Source organism: Salmo salar, chromosome ssa17, assembly GCF_905237065.1.
Source record: "Salmo salar chromosome ssa17, Ssal_v3.1, whole genome shotgun sequence".
NCBI lineage: Eukaryota > Metazoa > Chordata > Actinopteri > Salmoniformes > Salmonidae > Salmo > Salmo salar.
In genome coordinates this window covers 14,824,907-14,851,328 of record NC_059458.1, presented here as the reverse complement: position 1 = coordinate 14,851,328, position 26,422 = coordinate 14,824,907, and the positions used below count along the sequence as shown (strand labels likewise).

The following is a 26,422-nucleotide window of genomic DNA, read 5'->3' as shown; positions in this document are numbered from 1 at the left end:
TAGCATGTCATGTAGAATGTCATGTAGCATGTCATGTAGAATGTGTAGCATGTCATGTAGCATGTCATGTAGCATGTCATGTAGCAAGTCATGTAGCATGTCATGTAGCATGTCATGTAGCATGTCATGTAGAATGTCATGTAGAATGTGTAGCATGTCATGTAGCATGTCATGTAGCATGTTTGCCTGAAGTGCCTTTACTCTCTTAGCCTAATTGCACTGAAATAATACATTTTCGAAATAACAATTTAATTTCAGACAGGTTCTTAGTAGTAGCTCTGCCCTTGGTACATTGAGCAGAGAACAATTACCATAATATCCCTATTTAAATTGCAATATAAAATAATATTCTTGAACATGGCCAGTTGCTAAAATAATACTTATCTTTGAAATACAGAGGATGGTGTAAACTGAACCACATGCTATTCCCTAGAAATCACTGCCCTACAGATCCCTGGGGAGTCCATAAATTCAATTATCATGCAGGGCCAACCATTACATTAGAGCCTGGCTATTGCTCTCACGTAGGCAGCCACTGCGGATGTACAGTATACACACACCCCGGGATATGGTAAACCGTATGAGTGGCCCATTTATCATTGCCAAGGGACCCACACCCTGTCCATCCACACACAGAAAGAGAAAGAGAGAGAGAGAGAAAGAAAAAGAGAGAGAGAGAAAAAAAAGAGAGAGCGAGAGGCACACACACACACATACAAACACACAGAAACGTAAGCACACACACATCCCAACCCCCCCCCCCGCCCACCCCACCCCACGTGCTCCGTCCAGAGACTGCTGGCTCTGTGGAGATGCGATTTAGGCCTGGCTGTCACCACTCGTCACCCAGCTCAATGTGTGAAACCACTATGGGAGAGAGGGATCCCAGTGATGGTCCCCATAATGGTTTCGCACATTGAGATGGGTGACGAGCGGTGACAGCCATCACTGGGATCCCACTCTCCCGGCACATAGCTGATAAGCCCCAATCTGTAGAGAGAGCACCTGAGTCCCCAGTGGTCCCCTCGGTCCCCAGTCCCTCACCAGTGTCAAAGATCCTCCAAACAGCTGTCAGAAGGCATCTCCATGCTGTCTCCACACAGACCTCAGTCCACCACACAGACTTCAGCCATAGAAATACAAGAAATATACTATAGAATGGAAGTAGGCTATTATACTAGCACCATTCTAGAATAGAAGTAATGCTATTTCTATTACTTCAACTCACTATGCAATCCCTTTCTCTCTTTTCCCACTAATGCAGAGCTTATAGCTAGAATGCATAGGCACACTTTTTTGGTTCATCAACCATTTGGCCTACTGCAATGTATGTTTGTCCTGATCTCTTTTAAGACTCAGATTTGTAACAGTACCCCGTTTATCTTAAGTGCATTTTCCCCATGAATTACCACTGGTGCATTTGGATCCTTTGGAGTAAATGAGACTGCTGAATAGCCCAGAATGCGATGCTGATGAGAAAATGTTTCAGTCCCGTTCGCTTGAGTTTCATTCAAGCGTGAGCGAATCACATGCAGTAATCAAGGAAGGAGAAATAAAGTGGTGTTAGTGTGTGAGAGTGTGTGTTTGTAGACTTGCATGTGTGTGAATGTGTCTGTGCATGCAAGCTGTACGCATCTACACTTCATTATGGGTCTATTAAGCTGTGATACCGTGGTGTGCCTCAGAAGGCAAAGAAATAAAGTGTGTTTCACACAAAGTGCAGCATTTATTTTCCCACGTTGTTTAGACAGCCGCTTCCAGTGGTCATAATCTCAGCCAGCATTTTAAATGGGCCTTTAACGTACGGCCAGAGCAGCACCTAGCGACCTCAGAAGCCACACATTATTTACTTTTTTCTCGCTCTCTCTTTTTCTCTCTCTCTTTTCTCTCTCTCTCTCTCTCTCTCTCTCTCTCTTTTTCTCTCTCTCTCACTCTGACAGGAAACCCAGCATCCTGCCTAGGACTAACTTAGACGAGGAGAGAGAGAGAGAGAGAGAGAGAGAGAGAAACACCCACCCACACACGCACGCACGCATGCCCACACACACACACTCCCCCCACACTCCCAGGACTCATTAAGCCAGCCAAGCCCAAATACTCCTCTCTCTGGGCTGGCTTGGATGTGAAGAATTCCAGAATTCTGAATTCCAGGGGAAACCCACAGCAGCGACTGGTACTGAATGAGAGGGTTTGACTGGAGAAAGACAGGCCACGCTTGTTGGAGTGACTGGGCCTGTGTTCTGCCTTCTCTGAGCATCAACACGACCAGTTAACAGAGCTCATCATCAAATACCTTGTGGGGGATCCAGTGTTTTTCTTCCTGACTGAGTTTGAACGGAAGGTGGCTGGGTGGGGCTGGCTGATTAAACACCCTGCAGGGCTTAAGATAATGTTTAAGCAGTAAACAGCACGTTCAAGGCCTGGCAGGTATGGCTATAACAACATCTCCTTATAACCAATAAACCAATGCATAGAAGTAATGTCTATCATATAGGGACTCAGTATCTTAACCTCAATTCTCACTTAGAAGACCAGGGGCCATATCTATCAAGTGTCTCAGAGTAGGAGTGCTGATTTGAATAGGGTTACATGGACAGGGTGAGCAACTGATCCTAGATCAGCACTCCTACTCTGAGACACTTGATACATATGTATTGCTTTTTTACAAACTCCTGTAGTTTAAGTTCTGATAACAAACTTTAAATGCCCAATGAAGAATGATACAGAAGTCTAAGGCCCATGTCATTGGCAGTTGCTATGGTTTTGCGCAACTGTACCCCCCAATTTAAAACACTAGCTAAAGTTAAGACTTGTTACTCAGTTGTATTAACATCGAGTGTTGTATCAAAATCCTCCCTCCCTCCCTCCACAGAGAAGAGAGCATAACTAGTTAAAGAGGAGGGTCAGAGATGCACACTTCAAAGTCTACAGCATTTAATCTGTCGTCTTCTGGAGGCTGTGTGTGTGTGTGTGTGTGTGTGTGTGTGTGTGTGTGTGTGTGTGTGTGTGTGTGTGTGTGTGTGTGTGTGTGTGTGTGTGTGTGTGTGTGTGTGTGTGTGTGTGTGTGTGTGTGTGTATCTGTATATCATTACGTGTCTGTGTGTGTGAGGAGGTTACTCTCTAGTTCACCTTGCCATCACATTAACAATTATCTCCCTGATGCAGCCCTCTCGTTTGATTTCTATTAAAGACCCTAAAGAGCATGCCTGAGCTCCCAGAGGAGAGGAGCATCTCCCAGGCATGTGTGTGTGAGAGGAGGGATAATCCCAATTTCAAAATGGAGCTCAGAGAGACACACACACACACCCCGCATTCTTCTTTCACCACTCCCTTCCCCTCCTCCTGTCTGGCACAGATAACTCATCCCTCCTTCACCCCCCTTTCCTCACACACACACCCGGAGTTGTAATTAGCATGGCATCCACTCTCATGACTCGAAGAAGCAGTACTCAGAGAAAGCCTCACACAGCCAGGCAGTAGATATTTCCCTCCTAGCTCTTCACTAAGGTCAAAGGCTGATCAGTCTCTTAGTCTGACTGACTACAGGATGAGGTGCTGACACACAGAGTTTCCCAATGGAGCCTGAGATAAGAGCTATGTGGGAACTTCCTTCTCTTGTGCTGGGACTGTATGGAATTTGCTACAGTGAGCCTCAACAGTGAGAGCCTGCACTGTGTTAAAACACATATGACTCTGATTGCATGGTCACGCCTGACCTTGCAGACGGCTACAGCATGCCTCAGGAACCGCAATGCAGAAATCAATACACTGGGTAGGTCATTCTCCACAGTCACAAACTAACATCCAAGTGTTTTCCAAAGACTCCATGGTAAACATCACTGTCTCAGTGGGGTGCTTCCAGGAAACATTTCTCTTACAATCTACATCGTCATTTAGCAGATGCTTTTATCCAGAGCAACATTTTCATACTGGTCCCATGTGGGAATCAAACCCACAACCCTGGCAGTGCAAGCGCCATGCTCTACCAACTGAGCCGCACAGGACCATCTATATGTACAGTACAGTATGCTGTCATTGTCATGATGCGTATGCTAGCCACTCTATACAGTATGTAGTGTTGTTCATATCCATGTCTGTTCTACTGTATTTTAGTGTAACGAGCCCAGGCTGTTAACTCGGTATTCTCAGGTGGACTTCTAGAATGCTGGAACTCGAGACCACTACCACCACGAAAAAGCATTGTAGATATGGCGATACTAGAGTATGTCAATCTCAAGTCTGCTTCAGGCTTGTTGCCATAGCGCTCTTTTATGAAGCTATTTGGGGCTGTAGTGAATTTACTGCGGTTCTAAACAGCTGAGTCCAAGGCCTGGCTGTCGTTCTAGAGACCGTGGTCAGCTGGTATCTGCTCTGTCACACTGTCGGTCCGCTCTCTGCGAACCCTGCCTCACGCCCTCTGAGTCAGCACGACTGGCTCCCTGGTTTGCTTTCCCCTTGTTATATAACCACTGTGTGTGTCTGTGTGTGCGTGTTTAAGCGCTACATTTGACGTCATCCCTGAAATCTGCAGCACTAATGAGCCATAATATGGGTTGATAATAACATTGCGATGGGAGCAAGACCTAGAATTGCCACCCAGAAAAGTACTGCAAGACCCAACGTAAATATATGTTTTTGGTTGAGGAAAGTTAGCAGTGCAGTGACCTTGGTCGATGACCGAGCAGGACTGGCATGCCTACAACAGTGGGCTGTGGGTTTAAGGCTGATGATGTGTGTGTGTGTGTGTGGTGTGTCTGTGTGTAAGACAGAGCATCAACAGTACCATTGTTCCTTCGCTTTTGCTTCGTGCGACTTCCCTCTGCAGGCGAGCCACGGCCAGTTTCTCCCTGAACAAGAGAGAGAGAGAGAGAGAGAGAGAGAGAGAGAGAGAGAGAGAGAGAGAGAGAGAGAGAGAGAGAGAGAGAGAGAGAGAGAGAGAGAGAGAGAGAGAGAGAGAGAGAGAGAGAGAGAGAGAGAGAGAGAGAGAGAGAGAGAGAGAGAGAGAGAGAGAGAGAGAGAGAGAGAGAGAGAGAGAGAGAGAGGAGAAAATGACAGAGGAAAGGAGAAAATGAGAGAGAGAGAGAGAGAGAGAGAGAGGAAAGGAGAAAATGAGAGAGAGAGAGAGAGAGAGGGAAGAGGGGGAACGAGAAAGAGAGAGAGGAAAGGAGAAAATGAGAGAGCGAAAGAAGGAAAGAAAGAGGGAAAGAGAGCGAGAGGAGGGGAGAAAGAAAGAAAGCGAGAGGAGGGGAGAGCAAGAGAGAGAAAGAGAGAGAGAAAGAGAGAGAGAACAAGAGAACAAGAGAGTGCGAGAACAAGAGGCAAGTGAATAGCTGATCGTTTTTCATTGGGACACAGGCAGGCAGGCCTGTCACCTCTCTCTGTCAGTGCTCCACGCACTGTGTTCTGCCAAACAACTAGCTAACAGCACTGTGGTTTACCAACACATCAACAAACAACAAACAGAAAGGGTCTAGGGGGCAGCAACCAGACACTACACAGTAAACAGAGACACACTAGCCTATGCCTTGATAAAAATAGCACACAAAAAGCATGAAAAGCATTCCACATTGACAACCATAAACATCCACTCAGTCATAGAGATACAGCGTCTAGCGTTCTATTTCTATGAAAACTGTAGAACAGACAACCCCCCAATCTCACGCGAGCTCAATCATTTTGCTAATGAGAGAAAGTGGTGCGCTCATGTACTGGCCTCTTTAGAGCTTTTCCCAAGGTATCACTGCCTGACTGACTAATCGTTCTCTTGGCCAAGCATGCCTTCCATATTAACAACATACTGTAACATGTTTGAAAGCTACAGACAAGAGGAATTGTACTGCTGTGGTTTCAACGCCAGCCAGCCATCATCATATTGTTACCCCACAAAATAACGCTTAGTATTCCATATTACTGTAGCTACCTGTCTGGAAGCAACAGACAACTCCTCTAGGCCAGGCATACCTTCCATATTAGCAACATATCTGAAGGCAAGAAACAAGAAGAGGTACTGTAATGCTGTGGTTTCATTGCCCACCAGCCACCATTTTAGATTACAAAATAACTCTTAGTATTAGAAATAGGGCGATTTCACGGCATCGGAATTGCGCTGAGACTCCAACAATGAGTTTCTTCTCTGACTTACCTGGGGAAAGTCCTGTGTTGAAAAGACTACCAAGGTAGTAGCTATAGTAGATGAATATGGATATAGGAGATGAATATGGATGTAGTAGATGAATATGGATGGTGAAGTCCCCACTGAATTTGTAGTTTGTAGGACAATACTCGCCAGCGCTAAATAAGAAAGTTCTGGTTTGTTTGTCATCCAACTGCTGTGTGTGAGGAAAGGGAAAGAGGGCCAAATTCAATTACGCAAAGCCTTGGCACGCTGACTGATTGAGAAACAGTGGTGCGTTGAATCCGACCGGAAGTTTATGCAGTGAATCTGAGTGTAAGTTGACCTGCCCTATTAAAACACACACACACACGCAAACAAACGTGCACACACACACACAGTGACTGAGCTGTGAGAAATCGGTGCCCATGTGATCCTGTACGCTACACCTGAAACACACGGCAACACACTCACGCTCCAGCTGCGCAGTCCTCTTAGTAACCATTCCAGTTACTTTGTGTGTGTGTGTGTGTGTGTGTGTGTGTGTGTGTGTGCTGTGTCACCTTGTGAGAAACTTCTGTAACTCGTCACCACATCTACACTGTTTTCCTAACTGGCATCTCATCACCTACCCTGCTGCTACTGTTTATTATCTATCCTGTTGCCTAGTAACCTTACCCCTACCCATATACATATCTACCTCAATTACCTCGTACCCCTGCACATTGACTCGGTACTGGTACCCCGTGTATATAGCCGAGTTATCGTTACTCATTGTGTATTTATTCCTTGTGTTGTTATCTTTTTATTATTCACATTTTTTCTCTCTCTGCATTGTAGGGAAGTAAGCATTTCCCTGGTAATCTACACCTGTTGTTTATTAAGCAAGCCTTTGTTAGGTCTGCGAGCTAGACATGTAAGGGGTTAAGTTTCAGGCCACTTATTCACAGACATGTTACAGGGGGCAGGAAACTTAAGCTAACTGCGCCCGTTGAGAAAATCATTGGCAAAAATAAAGCCATTTTACATTCTGTGTAAAACATAATTACAGTAATTGGTACATTTTTAACAGGCAGTCAAAACAGTACCTCAACATGGCAACATTTGACTCCAATTTCAGCCCTGAGAATGTGGAGGGGTGGTATTTGAATAGGATCATGTAAGTAAGGGGTGGAAAAAAATGGCCTGTGTAATAGACGACCCATTTAGCATATTTGATCCCGACATCATGTGGCATCTGCATTTCAACCACCTCCCAAGTTAGCCCGTTCTGCTGATCTGTTTCTCTGGGAACAGCTAGGCTAGCCTGTCCATGACCAGCTGTGTAAACCTACCTCTCAAAAGAGACACAGAATGAGAGTCAGTCCTAAAAGCTATGATGACAAACATTCCAGATATCAGAACTCATCCTCCTTGAGCTGTGATGGTGGTTATAAATAAATAAGGCTGTGTTCCAATATGTCACACAAGCATGCAGTACCACTTACTAGAATGTATCGGGCATGTGTTCTAATTAAATGGTATAGTACTACGGAATTGGAACATGGCCAAGATGTGTTCCAATACTCTGATCCCATGTTTGATCGAACACAGGCAGAAAGGAAGCCTGCTGTATGCTCAGACTGCTAGCTGTCCACAGTTGACCATGTGTTTGTGAAGCTTTTCATCTCAATATTTAATTGAAACCCCAGCTGCGTCCAAACCCTCCTCCCTCCATCCCTGCTTTTTCCCTGCTCTTTGAACACAGTTAGGGAGCTTCGGGAGCGAGTGCATTCCAACGGCAGCGACGGGCAGAGAGATCGGGGTTGGCACCTCGCTGGCCTCCAGCAGTTCCCAGTGACCTGGAATCACCTGGCACTGCCTGCACCAGTGCTCAGTCTGTGCCCACAGTCTGCCCACAATATATCCACCACGAGCAGTTGGGGCAGTGGAGAGCAGGAACGCAGCCTGACTAGCTCCACGCTTCAGTGAAGCAGGCCCAACCACATAACACCCCCCGCGGACGCCCCACTGCTTCCCACGCCTCGCACAAGCTGCTGCTGCTGCAAAGGGCAATGGGCCAAGGACCAGGGAGGGCCAATCTCTGCCCCCAGGCTGACACCACGGGCAGGGTAGGGGCAAGGGAGAGCCCTCCAACCATCTCATATCCCACATGCCATCTCATCGCTCGCCCTATAGGGCTAGGGGTACTTTTGGCAATATGTACGACATTTGATTGGTTACTGCAGGATATGGGATGAGATCTATACTGAAACCTTATTAATCAGGGTCCATATGTTTCTGAACTACACCTGTCACATCTAGTTCTGATCCAGGATCAGCTGTCAGGATCAGCTGTCAGTTGTCCACCCACCCACGCAATACTTTATGGGTCTTTTCCTCATTGGGATGTTGGTATTCATGCGCCCTCACAGCAACATCACCTTCCTTTAGGTTTCATATGACAGCCTAGAATGTGCCGAGGCGAGGAAAGGTGTGTGTATGAACACAGATCAAATCAGCCCTGTTTCCCCATACATTCTCCCACATTCTCCAGGCTAACCAATCTTTACCATCTCCAGATTGTTTTCGTCGTCACGCGGAGACAAAGGAGCGCGGCTGCTTTGGCGTCGGAGCATACCCGCGTGCAAAGACATGATCTGGCGAGGGGCAGGAGGATCAATCATTCTCCGGGAGATGTTATTTGCCAACCTGAGCAGACACGTTCGCCCCCAGACACGCTTTGAACTGCATTGTGGGAGGCAGCTCGTTTTGTTGTGTTTTTTTCTTTTATCCTTCCATTGTCAACCCTTGTCCCTTGTGTGAGGTTGTCTGGTTGAAGTCTATTTTGTCATGTCTAAGTTTGCCTGATGAGGAAAGACGGGAATATACAAGGAAAAAAGTTATCCTTACTCATAATGCTTACGGTAACTCTGTATACCAAACTACACATTCATACACTGGCAAGCCAGACCTACCTCTCTGTCCTATCAAAACCATTGTTACATATGCAGTAGCGTTGTGGCAATGAGAAAATGACATACTGCGGCAGGTAGCCTAGCGTTTAGAGCACTGGGCACAAAGGTTCAAATACCCGTGCCCTTGAGCAAGGCACTTAACCCTAATTTGCTGCAGGGATGCCGTACTACTATGGCTGACTCTGTAAAACAACATATTTCACTGCTGTGACAATAAGACATTGTCCATGGATGTACGCTACAAATAGTCATGCCTGGGAAGAATTTGGCTAAAACAGGAAATCGACCTCACCATCCACTACATAATAATGAAAACTCTTCTACAGCAACATCAGCTCTCACAGACTATACTCTAAACACACCACTCTGGGAAAAGGATGCCTGAATAAAATAGCCCTCCAATAGTGTTAATACAAGGCTTACATAAGCAAACGGAACATCTAAACCATGACATTATCTCAATCTGAGTAAACCACAAATGTACACAGAGTGAAGTGGATGGGAAGCATAAATGTTTAGCTGATGATGAGTCCCCATGCATTTATGTATTAGCGCTGGCTAGCTCCACGCTGAGTTTTAACAAATCTGGTGTGTGTGTGGGCACGTGTGACTAAACATGTGTCCGTGTGTGTTTGGAGAGACCTTGCCGGTTGGCTCTCTTTTTGGCCATTTCCTTAATCCGTCTATTCCACGGTTATGCAACCCTCTCTGTGATTCCAATGCCACATTTCCCTCCGTGGAGCGTCAGGCCAATGAGTTTGTTCAGGCGCTTACTAAGTTATAGCATCCATTAGAAAGCAATAATGGCTAGTGTGTGTGTGTGTGTGTGTGTGTGTGTGTGTGTGTGTGTGTGTGTGTGTGTGTGTGTGTGTGTGTGTGTGTGTGTGTGTGTGTGTGTGTGTGTGTGTGTGTGTGTGTGTGTGTGTGTGTGTGTGCGCGTGCGTGCGTGCGCACGTGCATCTACGCACATGTATGTTATGCACTTACAGCCATGTCACTAGAAAACATTCCCCCTTAGCACTGAGAGGCTGCTACCCCTACCACCCACATCTGAGGGTCTCTGACCTCTGGTACCCTGTCCAGGCCTGGGCTACACGGGAGAACAGCAGGAGGCTGGAGCCATATGTTATCACCTCGCACACACACCCATGAAATGAGGTCAGAGGGCCAATGAGTGTTACCACACCGCATGCGTCAATAATGGAAGACATGAAACGTGATGAGGTTTCTTTAGAAACACACAAAGAACACAAAAGCGTTGTTTTGGATAAGAATGGCTCCACCTTAAGACATTTTAACACTTTAGAAATTATGGAAAGCCTTGATAGAGAACAGCCAGTGAACGAACCGTGAACCTTTTCAGAGGCAGAGACATATTTTACAGTAGGAAAAGTTCAAGTGGAATGGTGTTCACATATTATATGCTTTGCCAATTGCCTTATCTTCTGAAATTACAGCACATTTATCACACATTTTATTTCCACACAATTAACAAAACCCGAGGATCTTTAGCTCATATTACCCGTCAACGATCAGTAACAGTCACACAAACCACTAATCCTCTGTCCAATGACAGCTATGGCGAATTTAGCCCTGGAGCCTTGTGTCTGACATGGTTTAGAACGTTCCTAGCGAGCAAGGATCCCTCCCCCCCCCTCTCTAAACGTTTTCTCATTGGGCATGTCACGGCTGACCTCGATTGTTTCTCAACCACATCAGCCACAGTCAGACGTATTCCACCTCAGACGGAACGAAACACTCCGACAGAACAGATGTACTCTGAAATGGCCTCCGATGCCCCGCCATCACGAGACAGTTCGCAGACAGAACACAGACAGTCGGCTCGGGATGAATGGAGATTGTGAATCATCAGTCACAAACCACTGCAGGTGTTCAGTGTTGGAACTAGACGCAAACGTGCACGAATGCGCACGTGACTGTGTGTACATACACACACGTATGCATGCATGCACACAAACGTACACGCTATAGGGTATTTTCACCATCTATATCAAACCACAGTCACTCAGGTAGACGCTCGTGTTCCAGCATGTAATCGTGTGTGTATCACTCCTATAATTGTCTTTATCGGTCCATTCCTTTCCCCATGGAGCCAGTGTTGATGTCACACTGACCAACACGTGACAACAACCATCACAAGCTTTTCATGCGCTCTGCAGCAGGCCCTTCAAGTGCACTGACTGCCTCTCAATATGGGGGGGACTCCCTCTTAAGCCTCACAGACACGCACGCACACCATACCCCATTATGGCTGTTTACTGCTGACTCATCCAGGCTAGTTTTAAAGGCCACCCCTGGTCCCTTTTTACTCATTGTGAATGGGAAGCTGTCGACCATCGTTTCAGAGACAGCGCAAACACTGTCCCCTTTTACAGCAGCAGACAAACAAGTCATTCCTCTAGAATAGACACAAAGGTACGGGTAAACACTGGCTCTCGTTCTCTCAAGGGTCCCTGGTCTCCCTGGAGAGGCCATTACAACGTGTTAGCTATGTCACACACTGACACACACATACCGATGTGGACACACACACACACACACCTACATCTACGTCTCTAAGAGAGCACCAGGTACCAGCAGCCAATCCAGTTCTGACCCCACTGAGCCAAATAAAAAGTAAAGAAATGGCAAGTGGACGAGGTCTGCTTGTTTCTCCCACAATTATCCTGTGATTTACGATTGGGATAGAGGGGAGATGAAGTTTGTTGATATTCCCCAGGCTCGGGTTAACCTCAATCTGAAGCCATGTAACTCAAAGTGCTGATTTAGGATCAGTTACGCATTTTCTATCACAATGAATAAGATTACATTGACAGGGGAAACTGGATCCTACATCAGCACTCCAACTGAGAGGCTTGATACATACGCTCCAGTTCATTCCCAAACAAACGTTTTTTAGAAATGGTTTTGTTTCCGAAAAGGGTATCTTTAACACGTGCGAAAAGATCAATCAAGAGATGTTACTCGAATGGTTTGACACCTGTCCTTGGTTAAGAATCATGATGGAAGCTTGCGTTTCCAGGTTTTAACAATAAAGAAAGCATTTTCTTCAAAAGTTGATGAACGCTTGTCAAATATCCTGTCATTTTCTCCGTCCACGCACCTTGGTTGGACTGTGAGGCTGCGACTGTATACCGTTCACATTGTAGCTTTTCTCATCACATTTTTGTGGGATAAAGTATGAAGCGTTGATGGCAAAAAAAAAAAAAAACTCTCAAATGACGGCAGACACATCAATCTTCTCATAAATAGTTTGCATGTGAAAGTTATGACCCAGTTACTACTGAAAGCCTACTGCTTAAAACTAGTCTTAAAGTCTTAAAACTAAATCCAATCTGGGGTGTTTCCAAATAACTTTTATGTCCACCGGTTTTATCTCTTAAACGTAATCCTTAGTGGACACATGTATCAAAGGGATAGATGCCAACACAATTAAAGATTAAGGTTATATTTAAAGAGGCACAACAACCAGAATTCTACAAGCCTGTGTTCCAAGAACCTGTCATTGCATAAAGACTCTGATGAGAAATATAATCCATGGCTTTATTTTGTGGGCCAAACCTGATTGGCAAACTTTGCAATTCAGCAGTTAGCGACTGGAATAATGGCCTGCTAACATTTTCAACCTTGGAGAACTCCCGTAGAGCGAACCCAGCCGTTTTAAACCACAAGAATGTGGAGTTTTAATGGCATAATTTAGGGTAATACTGTACTTTGTCTCTAAAGGCAAAGGAGTAATCAGATTCCACCAACACCATCCATTGACAGTTACCACATAAAACCCTTTCATTGCCTATAAATGGTGTTGGGGTATTACATTTTAATGTTGCTTTTGAGTGGGACACTACATTCAGCAGGCAGTCAACCACAACATGACAAGGATTTAACAGTCTTTCACATTTGAAATATGTCTTTCACATTTGAAACTATGTTGGCAATCGAAAACAAGCCGAGTCGTTGCGGCTATAGAACAAATACATTCATATAGCCTACACAGCTGTCAAGCTGAAATCTTGCTAATCTCAAAATGACTGAGCTATCCATCAGAGACAAGGCATTTGCCTTGCCCCGTTTTCGACAGGGAAACTTAGACAGACTTAGACCGAAACAGGCTCATACTGGCTTGTCCCATGTCGGGGAGCCCTCCAAAGACCTCTGCTGTTTTTAGAGTTTCCCACGTGCTGTTCTTAGCAAGATAAATGTGTAGCAGGACTATGGGAGGAATGCATTCACTGCTGCTCTTAATTGATGTAAGTGGTCGTCAGCAGCTGTACAGTCTGTCTAAACAGAGCCAGGGGTTAGAGAAGGGAGAGGAACTCAGGCCTCACACTCAGGCCTCACACATCATTACTGCTTTACGGGTGCCTCTGGGTCTCCCCACTGTGTGTGTGTGTGTGTGTGTGTGTGTGTGTGTGTGTGTGCGTGCGCGTGTGTGTGTGTGTGTGTGTGTGTGTGTGTGTGTGTGTGTGTGTGTGTGTGTGTGTGTGTGTGTGTGTGTGTGTGTGTGTGTGTGTGTGTGTGTGTGTGTGTGTGTGTGTGTGCGGTCTTGTTCATGCTCATTTAAGTGTGTGTTTGCATGTGTGCGAGTGTGTCCAACCCCAGTGCTGGACAGCGCAGAGCGGGAGATAGACTGGCCTCTGGGGAATTGGGTCCTCTTCCCAAATGAAACGAGTCTGGCTGCAAATGAGGTGGAAATGCTCCCATGCTGGGACACACTGGGGCTGGCCATTGAACAGGAGAACATTCCTCAGTAATTCATTTTGACCTGAACCCAATATGCTAGCTGGGTCGATGAATGGAAGGGGGGAGGAGAGGGAAGAGAGGGAGAGAGAGGGAAGAGAGGGAGAGAGAGGGAAAGAGAGAGAGAGGACTAAAAGCATAATATTGTATGGCAGTAACCGGTTGTGATTCCTGTATGCTTATTTGGCAGCGGCTTGTCTGTCAACAAACTGACTGTCCATGTAGACATTTGGATTACATGCAAAGTGGTTGGCAGGACATTGTGAGTGGATAATATGTTGTGCCACCGTACCACTGGTTGGACTGGCATGACAACTTTTACAGTACTTCCACTAAAAGATCAATTTTCAACATTCATATGGTTTCATCTGAAAGTATACTCTTAGAGGGATTATAACAAATAGGACATTTACACAACCAATCCAGTGAATCCACAATACATTTTAAACTGGCTCATATACCGTAGATTACATAGTTAATGACATACATTAACATCAAACTCTGTACGGGAGTAGAATGGGGGGGGGGGGAAGATAATGTCACTCAGAAAATGTTTTCATTCATCCATCGCGGGGACACATGCAGCGTGACGCTTTTAATTCCATCAAATCACATCTCTCCACTTCGCAATCCTCTTAAACTAATCCCCAGGTATGTTTCAGAGGCTGCTGGCCTCAAACTGGAAAGCACCAGCAACGCATCTGCCCAGTGTGAACACTTTAACTTGGCCAGAAGCTGGGCCAGGCTGCCTGTAAAGTATCACTGCCTTGGGGGCATCTCAGCCTGGACCTTAACTGTTGTACTGCCTTGGGGGCATCTCAGCCTGGACCTTAACTGTTGTACTGCCTTGGGGGCATCTCAGCCTGGACCTTAACTGTTGTACTGCCTTGGGGGCAACTTACCCTGAACCATATACCATTATAGTGAATCATTATAGGCAATCATAGCCTCCCTTGTGATTAAAAAATATGTTGTTAAAGAATAACAGAGTAAAACTGCAATGCTATTACATAGTCTAACCGCAACACAAGTGTGTTTGTTTGAGACAGAATAACACAGTTTGACAGGAGAAAATAAACCAACAAACTTGTTGTCATCTCCTAAGGTCCTGTGTTGTCATGTTGATGTGTTTCTGTCGCCTCGTTGTTTACTCCGATAATCACCGAGACAGTAATAGGAGCCGTCGCTCAAGTCAGTGGTGTTTGAGTGACAGCTAAGGCTTCTGTTGATAAGGGTGGGCATGCAGTACAGTCATCCCGTATACGGTGACTGCTGTGGGGCTTGCATATGTAGCTAGCTAGCTCTCCCCTCACCAGTCATGGAGGAATAGGGTTAGTGGTCTACAGGAGCCCCACAGCTGTACAATGGAGCTGGCCACATCCATCCACAACGCAGGCACACACACACACACACACACACTGGGGGAGAGCCAGGGGCACCCAAGCCAAAGCAGTAATGATGTGCACACACACAATCCCAGCAAGGGAGCACAATCCATACCCCACTATTGCTGTTTCTATGGCAGGATTAGACTCACTGCTGGGGGAAACATACTAATCTTTAATATGGCTAAGAGGAGACGAAATACATTCCAACACACACACACACACACACACACACACACACACACACACACACACACACACACACACACACACACACACACACACACACACACACACACACACACACACACACACACACACACACACACAAACCTCCCAGACTAACTTGTTGAACCTCTCCTTGAACGATTGGGCACATATTCCCTCTGTTATCAATCAATCAGAATTAAAGCCGCTTACAGGGCCGGCCCCCGTGCCGTTGCCACTAGCAACAGGGCACACAATTGCTTTCCTTTTCCCTGCACTGGCTAATAAAGGGATCCTGTAAATCAGGATCATCTCCTGTAAGTAGCCTCATTCCCGAAATAAGAAATGTAGCTAACGTTAGGCTACACGCCCATCGGAACCAGTTGGACAAACACCGCACAGCAAGCTGACCCCGATTTAAAGAGGCACAACCGGTCTAATATGACAACGCTACAATCAACAACACACACGCAGCAAGGGAGCACGTACACTGCATTTAACTTTGCGGCTCCTTGCAACTTAAAGGACACACCTGGCTGAAATTCAAGGCAACATGAAATGACAACAGAAAGAAAACACAACACCTTTAAGCCCAACATAATAACCTACTATTATTGGTCACGTAGAAGCCTATGCACCTGATACAGAAGCTTGATGCCCCCAGTTCACAAAATAGGAGAAGAAATAATGCTGAAGTCCCATGTCTTAAAGGGACATCTCCTGTCTTAAAGGGACATTGCCACTCTTAAAGGGACATCTCCTGTCTTAAAAGGAAAAGAGTGGCGGTGTTATGAGCGTCTAGGTGTTCTCCTTACCATGCCTGAGGTGATGCATCCTGGTGTTCTGTCTTCAGCTGACACACATGGTAATCCTGCTGCACGCTGCACTGCACAGCAGCTGCTGCAAGCCACTGATCCCACCCACGATAAAGTTTACATCCACAATGCAGCCCTGTGCTCGGTGTGACAACTGCGCAGAACAGCAATCGCCCTCTCTCTCTCTGAGCCTCTCTCTTTCTATTGCACTCCCTCTTTCTCTCTCTCTGACTTGCTCTACACACAACCTCTGCCTGTCCTCACTCTCACACACTGCGTGTGTTTCTATCACTCTGCCTCTCTCGTTCTCGCTCTCTCTCTCCCTCTGACAACATGCACACTGCTGCCTCTCAATGCTGTTTCTCACTTTCTCCTCTGTCTCTCTCCCTCTCTGCCCCTCTCTCGCTCACACTCGCGTTACATACTCTGCCGCTCTCACACAGTCTCTCTCTCTCTCTCTCTCTCTCTCTGTCTCACTCTCGAGGTCCCTCCTCTTTATGTGCCTCAGCGCTTTTCTCCTGCTCAAGCTACAGGACGTTTAACATGTGTTGGGGGGTGGAGGGTGTAGGGAGGGGTGAGATGGCTGCTGGCTCTGAAGGTGGCACTTTCCTCTGGGGAGATGAAGGGAGATGAAGGGGGGTGAGGAGAGATGGGGAAGGGGTGGGTGACAGCAGTGAGGGGGCGGGGGGGGGGGGGGTTCAGGGACGTGAGTGGAGCTCGGCTTGAGATGTTTCTGACTGAGCTCTTTTCAGAGCGAGAGAGAGAGAGAGAGAGCGAGAGAGAGTGAGAGAGGCCTGGCTTCCTGGGACAAACTCCAGCCCATCTGCCGCAATCACAATCAGTCTCAGCTGAATGGCTGTGACAAACCAAAGCCCCGAGCATCTCGCACAGGACGCCTACGAGGGTAGAGGGGGGAGAAATGGGGGAGAAGTGGAGAGGAAGGGGGAGGGGACCCCTCTCCATTGTCTCCCCCCTCCACTGTGAAAAGGGGGCAGACACTGGAGGGGTGAAAGGGAAATTGAAAGGGTCCCGGCAGGCAAAAGCAGTCCTTGTTAAAATAAAGAGGAAGAGAAAGGAAGAGCTACTCCCGGCCTAGCCAATCATGGTCCCTCTGCCCAACATTCACTAGTCGCTAATGTCGCTAAATGAACAATTACGCTAAACACATGAGTAATTAGTAGCACCACAACCAAAGAGGAAAGTTGTAGTTGGGTGAAAAATCAACATGCACATACCACCGCATATTGGGTGGCAGAAAGTTTGGAGTTAATTAGATGGGGGTAAAACTAGAAACGTGCACATTGCAGTGAGAACACGCAGGATCTGAAAGTCAACATTTGAACCGGCTAGAGGACGCAACATCAGCTGGAACGTTTGTGTCGTGATTGTAAAATCTTGGCGTGTCAAGACTACACATTTTCATTACTGGATCGTTGTGTCCCATAAAATTGACAGTGAGAAACCTATTCATCATAATAACAGGGAAGATTGACGACGGCTAATTATATTGAATATGACCGAAGTGTCATGCATCAAGCTTTATTGCATTTATCATAAGTTGCAGATGTGTCATACACACACACATGCACACACACACACACACATCTGAATATGTGGTGTGGGTCTAATTTGATTTCTAGAGCAGGTGGTCATCAATTTGGTCCCATTGTCCTGTTTGGATAAAAAAAGATAAATGGACTCAGAAGTCAACAGGAACGGATACATAATCAAGAAATATTGAGGAGTCGCCCCACTTTAATTCAATAAACTGCACGCCCCCAAACATTGAGCGATGGCCATGTCTACAACGGGATCCAAAATGGACACACAGAAACACAGCTTGTCTGTAGTGAGACAGAAACCAGCAGACCAAGCCAAGTCATTCATAGCAGAGTCCGATCCCCCCGAAACAGGAAGCTCTGTTTGTTTGGACTTCCACCACATGGACATTGTATTAGAAGAGTAACAACATGTCCAGGGGTGTGTGTGTGTGTGTGTGTGTGTGTGTGTGTGTGTGTGTGTGTGTGTGTGTGTGTGTGTGTGTGTGTGTGTGTGTGTGTGTGTGTGTGTGTGTGTGTGTGTGTGTGTGTGTGTGTGTGTGTGTGTGTGTGTGTGTGTGTGTGGTGAGCGATCTTCTCAACTCATTAGGAGGCCCTGCTTACTTCACTGCCAGTGGTGTCAGTGACAGATTCCAATGTTTAGAAACACATGGGTGCCAACATACCCCACACACACAACCTGACTGGGTCCACTACACCACTACTACTACTACCATCCCCCCGTTAACCATCACCAACGGGCTAGCATTCCACTGAAAGGTGGGGAGTGGGTGGTGGATGGTGGTACTGCTGGGAGAGGAAGTGGAGGGGGAGACAGGGTTGACAGGGGGTGGTGGTGGGTGGGAATGGGAGTTGAGGGGGGCTCTCCTCCTGTCCTCCTTGGTAAAAAGCGACCACAATCCCCCAGCCATCAGACATTAATGACATTAATCTGGAAGGGTTTATTAACATTTACATTTACGTCATTTAGCAGACGCTCTTATCCAGAGAGACTTACGAGAGCAGAGGGAGGACAGAGGAGGTTGATGACGTGCGTCACTTAGTTGAGCGCGTTACGTGACCAGTGTCTGCCGCCGTCGTCGTCGTCAAGGTCTGTGTTCCCCCCCAGAAACTCGCTAATCAGGGGGAGATAATCATGGGATAAAATGCAATGGTGTGTGTGCGTGTGTATAAATGTCTTCACCCCCTTAATCTTCAGGGCCTCAAACACTATTTACCACATCTTATTGGCTCAGACATACACAACTTCCAAGCATTTCTATACATGTCTGAATGTCTGAACACTAAATGAGGTACGCTAAAGTCTAAATACCCTTTTGAAGCTACCTCAGAAGTGTTTATAGCATATTTTTAGTTGTCAACAGGCTACTCCCTTGGGCTGTTTGCATGTTGAGACGAGCGGTGGGAATGCCATAGTGTAGACATGGACGTTTATTTACCCAAACCACACACAGGCTACCCCGCTCGGGCTACACTGCTCTCAACCACCGCTCGAGACAGCAGTCAGACTATGGAAATCATCTGAGCTGTGATCGTCCACCTTGGAGCGGCCCCACTGACCGCAAACTGGAACAGCCATTTAACATTTTGTTGGGGGCCAGATTGAATGTGTAACATGATGAGTGCGATCTGTGATAATGTGCCTCTGTCATGTTCCATTAAGCAAGGGAATGGGATGGCGTGATATGTTGGGGGTGCAGGTTTGTCTGTGACACCCTTCCTAGCCTGACTGTGCTACTCAAGGGAATGGGGGTAGGTAGCCCAAGATGTACTCTTAAGGAACCTACCGTTGCTCCTTAAGGTCCAAGGACCTTATATGTTCTTTTCAGAGGTGCTGGCTCTGGAAGCCAAAACAGCCAAATACTCCATCTAAACGTGAATCGATTCTCAATTGCATTACGGTTCTAGAAACATAAATCCCTCTGCTTTCATATCACATCAAAATCATTTCACAAAAGCAAAATCTACACTGTAAAATCTAAACTCTACACTGTTTTAACCGGCCTTATCACAGTTGCAGCCGACAGTATTTTTCAGTGACAACACATTTCTGGTGGCCTTCTTCCGTTCCACACAGGTGATCAGAACATACTAGATGTAGATAGCTAAGGTTGTCCTTCGGTCTTCCGGTTGGTTTCCGTAAACACGAGCTGTAACCTGGAGATATGGCCGTGTGGGAACACTAACCCCATAAAGGTGTGTATCAAATGATTTATCGCCAATATGAAAGGTAAGGTCCTTATGCTTCCAAAACCGTAACGTAAGCGATGAGTGTTAATTTTCAGACCGAGCATCACGGCTCTTAAACAAAACTCCCCGTTACAGAAGATTCCTTCGTACAATGACACTTCAAATCAATTTGTATTTGTCACATACACATCGTTAGCAGATGTTAATAGTGTAGCGAAATGCTTGTGCTTCTACTTCCAACAGTGCAGTAGTATCTAACAAGTAATCTAACAATTCCCAACTACCTAATACACACAAATCTAAAGGGGTGAATGAGAATATGTACATGTCAGTATATGGATGAGCGATGGCCGAGCTGCATATGCAAGGTGCTATAGATGGTATAAAATACAGTATATACATGTGATATGAATAATATAAGATATGTAAACATTATTAAAGTGGCATTATTTGGAGTGCATTGTATAACGTGAATAGTGATCCATTTATTAAAGTGGCCAGTGATTGGGTCTCAATGTAGGCAGCAGCCTCTCTGAGTTAGTAACTGCTGTTTAGCAGTCTGATGGCCTTGAGATAGAAGCTGTTTTTCAATCTCTCGGTCCCAGCTTTGATGCACCTGTACTGACCTCGCCTTCTGGATGGTAGTGGTGTGAACAGGCAGTGGCTCGGGTGGTTGATGTCCTTGATGATCTTTTTGGCCTTCCTGTGACATCAGGTGCTATAGGTGTCATGGAGGGCAAGTAGTTTGCCCCCAGTGATGCGTTGTGCAGACCGCACCACCCTCTGGAGAGCCTTGCGGTTGAGGGCGGTGCAGTTGCCGTACCAGGCTGTGATACAGCCCGAAAGGATGCTCTCGATTGTGCATCTGTAAAAGTTTGTCAGGGTTTTGGGTGACAAACCAAATTTCTTCAGCCTCCTGAGGTTGAAGAGGCTCTGTTGCGCCTTCTTCACAATACTGTCTGTGTGACTGGACCATTTCAGTTTGTCTGTGATATGTACGCCGAGGAACTTAAAACTTTCCACCTTCTCCACTGCTGTCCCTTCAATGCGGATACCGCCCCAACAGGTCCACAAACAAAGGAGATGATTTTGGACTTCAGGAAACAGCAGAGGGAGCACCCCCTCTGCTGTTTCCTGAAGTCCAAAATCATCTCCTTTGTTTTGTTGACGTTGAGTGAGAGGTTGTTTTCCTGACACCACACTCTGAGTTCCCTCACCTCCTCCCTGTAAGCCGTCTCGTCGTTGTTGGTAATCAAGCCCACTACTGTTGTGTCGTCTGCAAACTTGATGATTGAGTTGAAGGTGTGCATGGCCACGCAGTCGTGGGTGAACAGGGAGTACAGGAGGGGGCTGAGCACGCACCCTTGTGGGGCCCCAGTGTTGAGGGTCAGTGAAGTGGAGATGTTGTTTCCTACCTTCACCACCTGGGGACAGCCCGTCAGACAGACCAGGACCCAATTGCACAGGGCGGGGTTGAGACCCAGGACCTCCAGCTTGATGATGAGCTTGGAGGGTACTATGGTGTTGAATGCTGAGCTATAGTCAATGAACAGCATTCTTACATATGTATTCCTTTTGTCCAGATGGGATAGGGTAGTGTGCAGTGTGATGCCGATTGCGTCGTCTGTGGACCTGTTGGGGCGGTATGCAAACTGAAGTGGGTCTAGGGTGGCCGGTAAGGTGGAGGTGATATGATCCTTGACCAGTCTCTCAAAGCACTTCATGATGACAGAAGTGAGTGCTACGAAGCAGTAGTCATTTAGTTCAGTAATCTTTGCCTTCTTGGGTACAGGAATAATGGTAGCTATTTTGAATCATGTGGGGACAACAGACTGGGATAGGGAGCGATTGAATATATCCGTAAACACATCAACCAGCAGGTCTGCGCATGCTTTGAGGACGTGGCTAGGGATGCCGTCTGGGCCAGCAGCCTTGCGAGGGTTAACACGTTTAAATGTTTTACTCACATCAGCCACGGAGAAGAAGGAAGGGGGGTGCAGTCCTTGTTAGCAGGCCGCGATGGTGGCACTGTATTATCCTCAAAGTGGGCAAAGAAGGTGTTTAGTTTGTCTGGAAGCGAAACGTTGGTGTCAGTGACGTGGTTGGATTTCTTTTTGTAGTCCGTGATTTCCTGTAGACACTGCCACATACATCTTGTGTCTAAGCCGTTGAATTGCGACTCCACATTGTCCCTGTACTGGCATTTCGCTTGTTTTATTGCCTTGCAGAGGGAATAGCTACACTGTTTATATTCAGACATATTCCCAGACACCTTTCCACGGTTAAATGCAGTGGATCACGCTTTCAGTTTTGCACAAATGCCGCTATCTGGTTAGGGTAGGTTTTAATAGTCACAGTGGGTACAACATCTCCCATGCACTTCTTTATAACCGTACTCACCGTGTCAGCGTAAAGGTCGATGTTGTTCTCTGAGGCTGACCGGAACATATTCCAGTCCGCGTGATCAAAACAATCTTGAAGCGTGACTTACGATTGGTTGGACCAGCGATGAATGGTTCTCGTCACTGGTATACCCTGTTTGAGTTTCTGCCTATAAGACGGAAGGAGCACGATGGCGTCGTGGTCGGATTAGCAGAGCGGAGGGCGTGGTAGGGCTTTGTATGCATGCGGAAGTTAGAGTAGCAGTGGTCGAGGGTATTGCGCATGCGCGTTGCGCAATCAATATTTACATTTACATTTAAGTCATTTAGCAGACGCTCTTATCCAGAGCGACTTACAAATTGGTGCATTCACCTTATGATATCCAGTGGAACAACCACTTTACAATAGTGCATCTAAATCTTTTAAGGGGGGGGTTAGAAGGATTACTTTATCCTATCCTAGGTATTCCTTAAAGAGGTGGGGTTTCAGGTGTCTCCGGAAGGTGGTGATTGACTCCGCTGTCCTGGCGTTGTGAGGGAGCTTGTTCCACCATTGGGGTGCCAGAGCAGCGAACAGTTTTGACTGGGCTGAGCGGGAACTGTGCTTCCTCAGAGGTAGGGGGGCCAGCAGGCCAGAGGTGGATGAACGCAGTGCCCTTGTTTGGGTGTAGGGCCTGATCAGAGCCTGAAGGTATGGAGGTGCCGTTCCCTTCACAGCTCCGTAGGCAATCACCATGGTCTTGTAATATGTAATGTAATATGCTGGAAGAATTTAGGTAGACTTGTTCTCAAATTTGCTTTGTTAAAATCTCCAGCTACAATAAATGCAGCTTCAGGATGTATGGTTTCCAGTTTACATATAGTCCAGTGAAGTTCCTTGATGGCCGTCTTGGTGTCTGCTTGAGGGGGAATGTACACAGCTGTGACTATAACTGACGAGAATTCTCTTGCTAGGTAAAATGGCCGGCACTTGATTGTAAGGAATTCTAGATCGGGTGAGCAGAAGGACTTGAGTTACTGTATGTTGTTATGATTACACCATGAGTCATTACAATTCTATGTAATGCTATGGAACTGAGAGTCATCATCAAGGGCTATGGCTAGGGGGGAGCATGACATGCGGGGGATGTAGGTTTGGATTAAACACCATATTCTTTACTACTCTAAACAGGACAATGATTTGCCTGATCCCAGATCAGTCCTGTATAGCCGATTCCTATGGTCATTGGCATGCCAAATTGACCAGACAGCACAAACTGATCTGTGACCAGTAGGTTAACCAATGATTACTATGCTGACACAAAATAATATATATATACTGCTCAAAAAAATTAAGGGAACACTTAAACAACACATCCTAGATCTGAATGAAAGAAATAATCTTATTAAATACTTTTTTCTTTACACAGTTGAATGTGCTGACAACAAAATCACACAAAAATAATCAATGGAAATCCAATTTATCAACCCATGGAGGTCTGGATTTGGAGTCACACTCAAAATTAAAGTGGAAAACCACACTACAGGCTGATCCAACTTTGATGTAATGTCCTTAAAACAAGTCAAAATGAGGCTCAGTAGTGTGTGTGGCCTCCACGTGCCTGTATGACCTCCCTACAACACCTGGGCATGCTCCTGATGAGGTGGCGGATGGTCTTCTGAGGGATCTCCTCCCAGACCTGGACTAAAGCATCCGCCAACTCCTGGACAGTCTGTGGTGCAACGTGGCGTTGGTGGATGGAGCGAGACATGATGTCCCAGATGTGCTCAATTGGATTCAGGTCTGGGGAACGGGCGGGCCAGTCCATAGCATCAATGCCTTCCTCTTGCAGGAACTGCTGACACACTCCAGCCACATGAGGTCTAGCATTGTCTTGCATTAGGAGGAACCCAGGGCCAACCGCACCAGCATATGGTCTCATAAGGGGTCTGAGGATCTCATCTCGGTACCTAATGGCAGTCAGGCTACCTCTGGCGAGCACATGGAGGGCTGTGCGGCCCCCCAAAGAAATGCCACCCCACACCATGACTGACCCACCGCCAAACCGGTCATGCTGGAGGATGTTGCAGGCAGCAGAACGTTCTCCACAGCGTCTCCAGACTCTGTCACGTCTGTCACATGTGCTCAGTGTGAACCTGCTTTCATCTGTGAAGAGCACAGGGCGCCAGTGACGAATTTGCCAATCTTGGTGTTCTCTGGTAAATGCCAAACGTCCTGCACGGTGTTGGGCTGTAAGCACAACTCCCACCTGTGGACGTCGGGCCCTCATACCACCCTCATGGAGTCTGTTTCTGACCGTTTGAGCAGACACATGCACATTTGTGGCCTGCTGGAGGTCATTTTGCAGGGCTCTGGCAGTGCTTCTCCTGCTCCTCCTTGCACAAAGGTGGAGGTAGCGGTCCTGCTGCTGGGTTGTTGCCCTCCTACGGCCTCCTCCATGTCTCCTGATGTACTGGCCTGTCTCCTGGTAGCGCCTCCATGCTCTGGACACTACGCTGACAGACACAGCAAACCTTCTTGCCACAGCTTGCATTGATGTGCCATCCTGGATGAGCTGCACTACCTGAGCCACTTGTGTGGGTTGTAGACTCCGTCTCATGCTACCACTAGAGTGAAAGCACTGCCAGCATTCAAAAGTGACCAAAACATCAGCCAGGAAGCATAGGAACTGAGAAGTGGTCTGTGGTCACCACCTGCTGAACCACTCCTTTATTGGGGTGTCTTGCTAATTGCCTATAATTTCCACCTGTTGTCTATTCCATTTGCACAACAGCATGTGACATTTATTGTCAATCAGTGTTGCTTCCTAAGTGGACAGTTTGATTTCACAGAAGTGTGATTGACTTGGAGTTACATTGTGTTGTTTAAGTGTTCCCTTTATTTTTTTGAGCAGTGTATAATAACATTTAATAATATATGCCATTTAGCAGACACTTTTATCCAAAGCGACTTGTGTGCATATATTTTAAGTATAGGTGGCCCCAGGAATCGAACTCACTACCCTGGCGTCATAAGCACCATGCTCTACCACATGAGCTAAAAAGGACCACAAAACCTACAGCATATACAATGTTATAAAGCAATAAATACTGTAAAACAAATCAGTACTGAAATCATACAGCCTGGTTGAATTCATTAATAGCACCCAAACCCAAATGTTGACTGAGTCAGTCTGGTATTTGGCTGGAGGTGAACAGCACAGATGCAGCCACTGTGACTTCCAGAATCATACTGCGCCAAACCTGCACATCCTCTATCTCGCCACACATCTCAATACAAAGATGTACCTCCAAACGGTTAAAAGCGACCGTGTCAGTCAAAACAACTGCATGCTTTGGTGAATACATACAAAAGAGCAAAAACATTGTTAGCCTACTAGCTTACCTTGAGAATAAAGCTAAGGAACTCCACTCAAAACATCTCAGGAAATAATCACTCACCTGATATACTGTACTAACAAAGACTCAAAACATCACAACTGTAGATGCCACCCATTTTGCTGAAAATAGAACAACATAGTGGCTGAAGCGTTGTGATGTGTGCATGTGGTGCTATAGTTAGCATAGCAGGCATCATGAGATTAATGATGTGGAAGCCATCGGGTTGGTTGGGTAAATACCAGTGTTCATTAGTAATTACACAATGCCACAGTGATCACTCTTCTTCACCGGATCTGATTTTCCACAAGAACAGTCCTAATACCTCCACTCAATGGACCTACAGTACTGTAAGCAGCACAACAAAAGTCCCTCTATTATAATGTTGTATAATATTGTTTATTTATTCAACCTATTTAACCAGGAAAGACCCCTGAGGTTAGAACAGATTTTACAGAGCCCTTCTTTGTATAGCCTACCATTGACCTCGGTCATGTAAGAATTGAACACAAGCACACAAACACTCATCTTAAGTAACAGGATGCTTTCAAATTCAAAATGGCCGCTACTGTAGATGACCACTTAGCTTATGATTGACCTTGAGTATATCATAAAGAGATATGCATGGCCCACAAGGACGCTACTGTGGTAGTATGTGGTCTGAATGGTGGGGGTGG

General features: G+C 46.4%; 1 protein-coding gene across 9 annotated transcripts in view; it reads right to left on the bottom strand.

Moving 5' to 3' along the window:
• LOC106575258 (nck-associated protein 5) overlaps positions 1–26,422 on the bottom strand; it is a 160,628-nt gene that overhangs the window by 84,707 nt on the left and 49,499 nt on the right. For 6 of the 9 annotated variants that reach the window (XR_006759981.1, XM_014151655.2, XM_014151657.2 and 3 more), the window contains one exon: positions 4,784–4,847. The exons of 1 other annotated variant lie outside the window; for it this stretch is intronic. Coding sequence is in view for 7 of the 8 variants with exons in the window: in XM_014151655.2 (XP_014007130.2) it covers positions 4,784–4,847 (64 nt within the window). In the remaining variant the exon portion in view is untranslated. Of the gene's footprint in view, positions 1–4,783; positions 4,848–16,237; positions 16,655–26,422 lie in introns of those variants that run through there. 2 more of the 9 variants (XM_014151666.2, XM_014151667.2) reach the window with 2 other exon arrangements.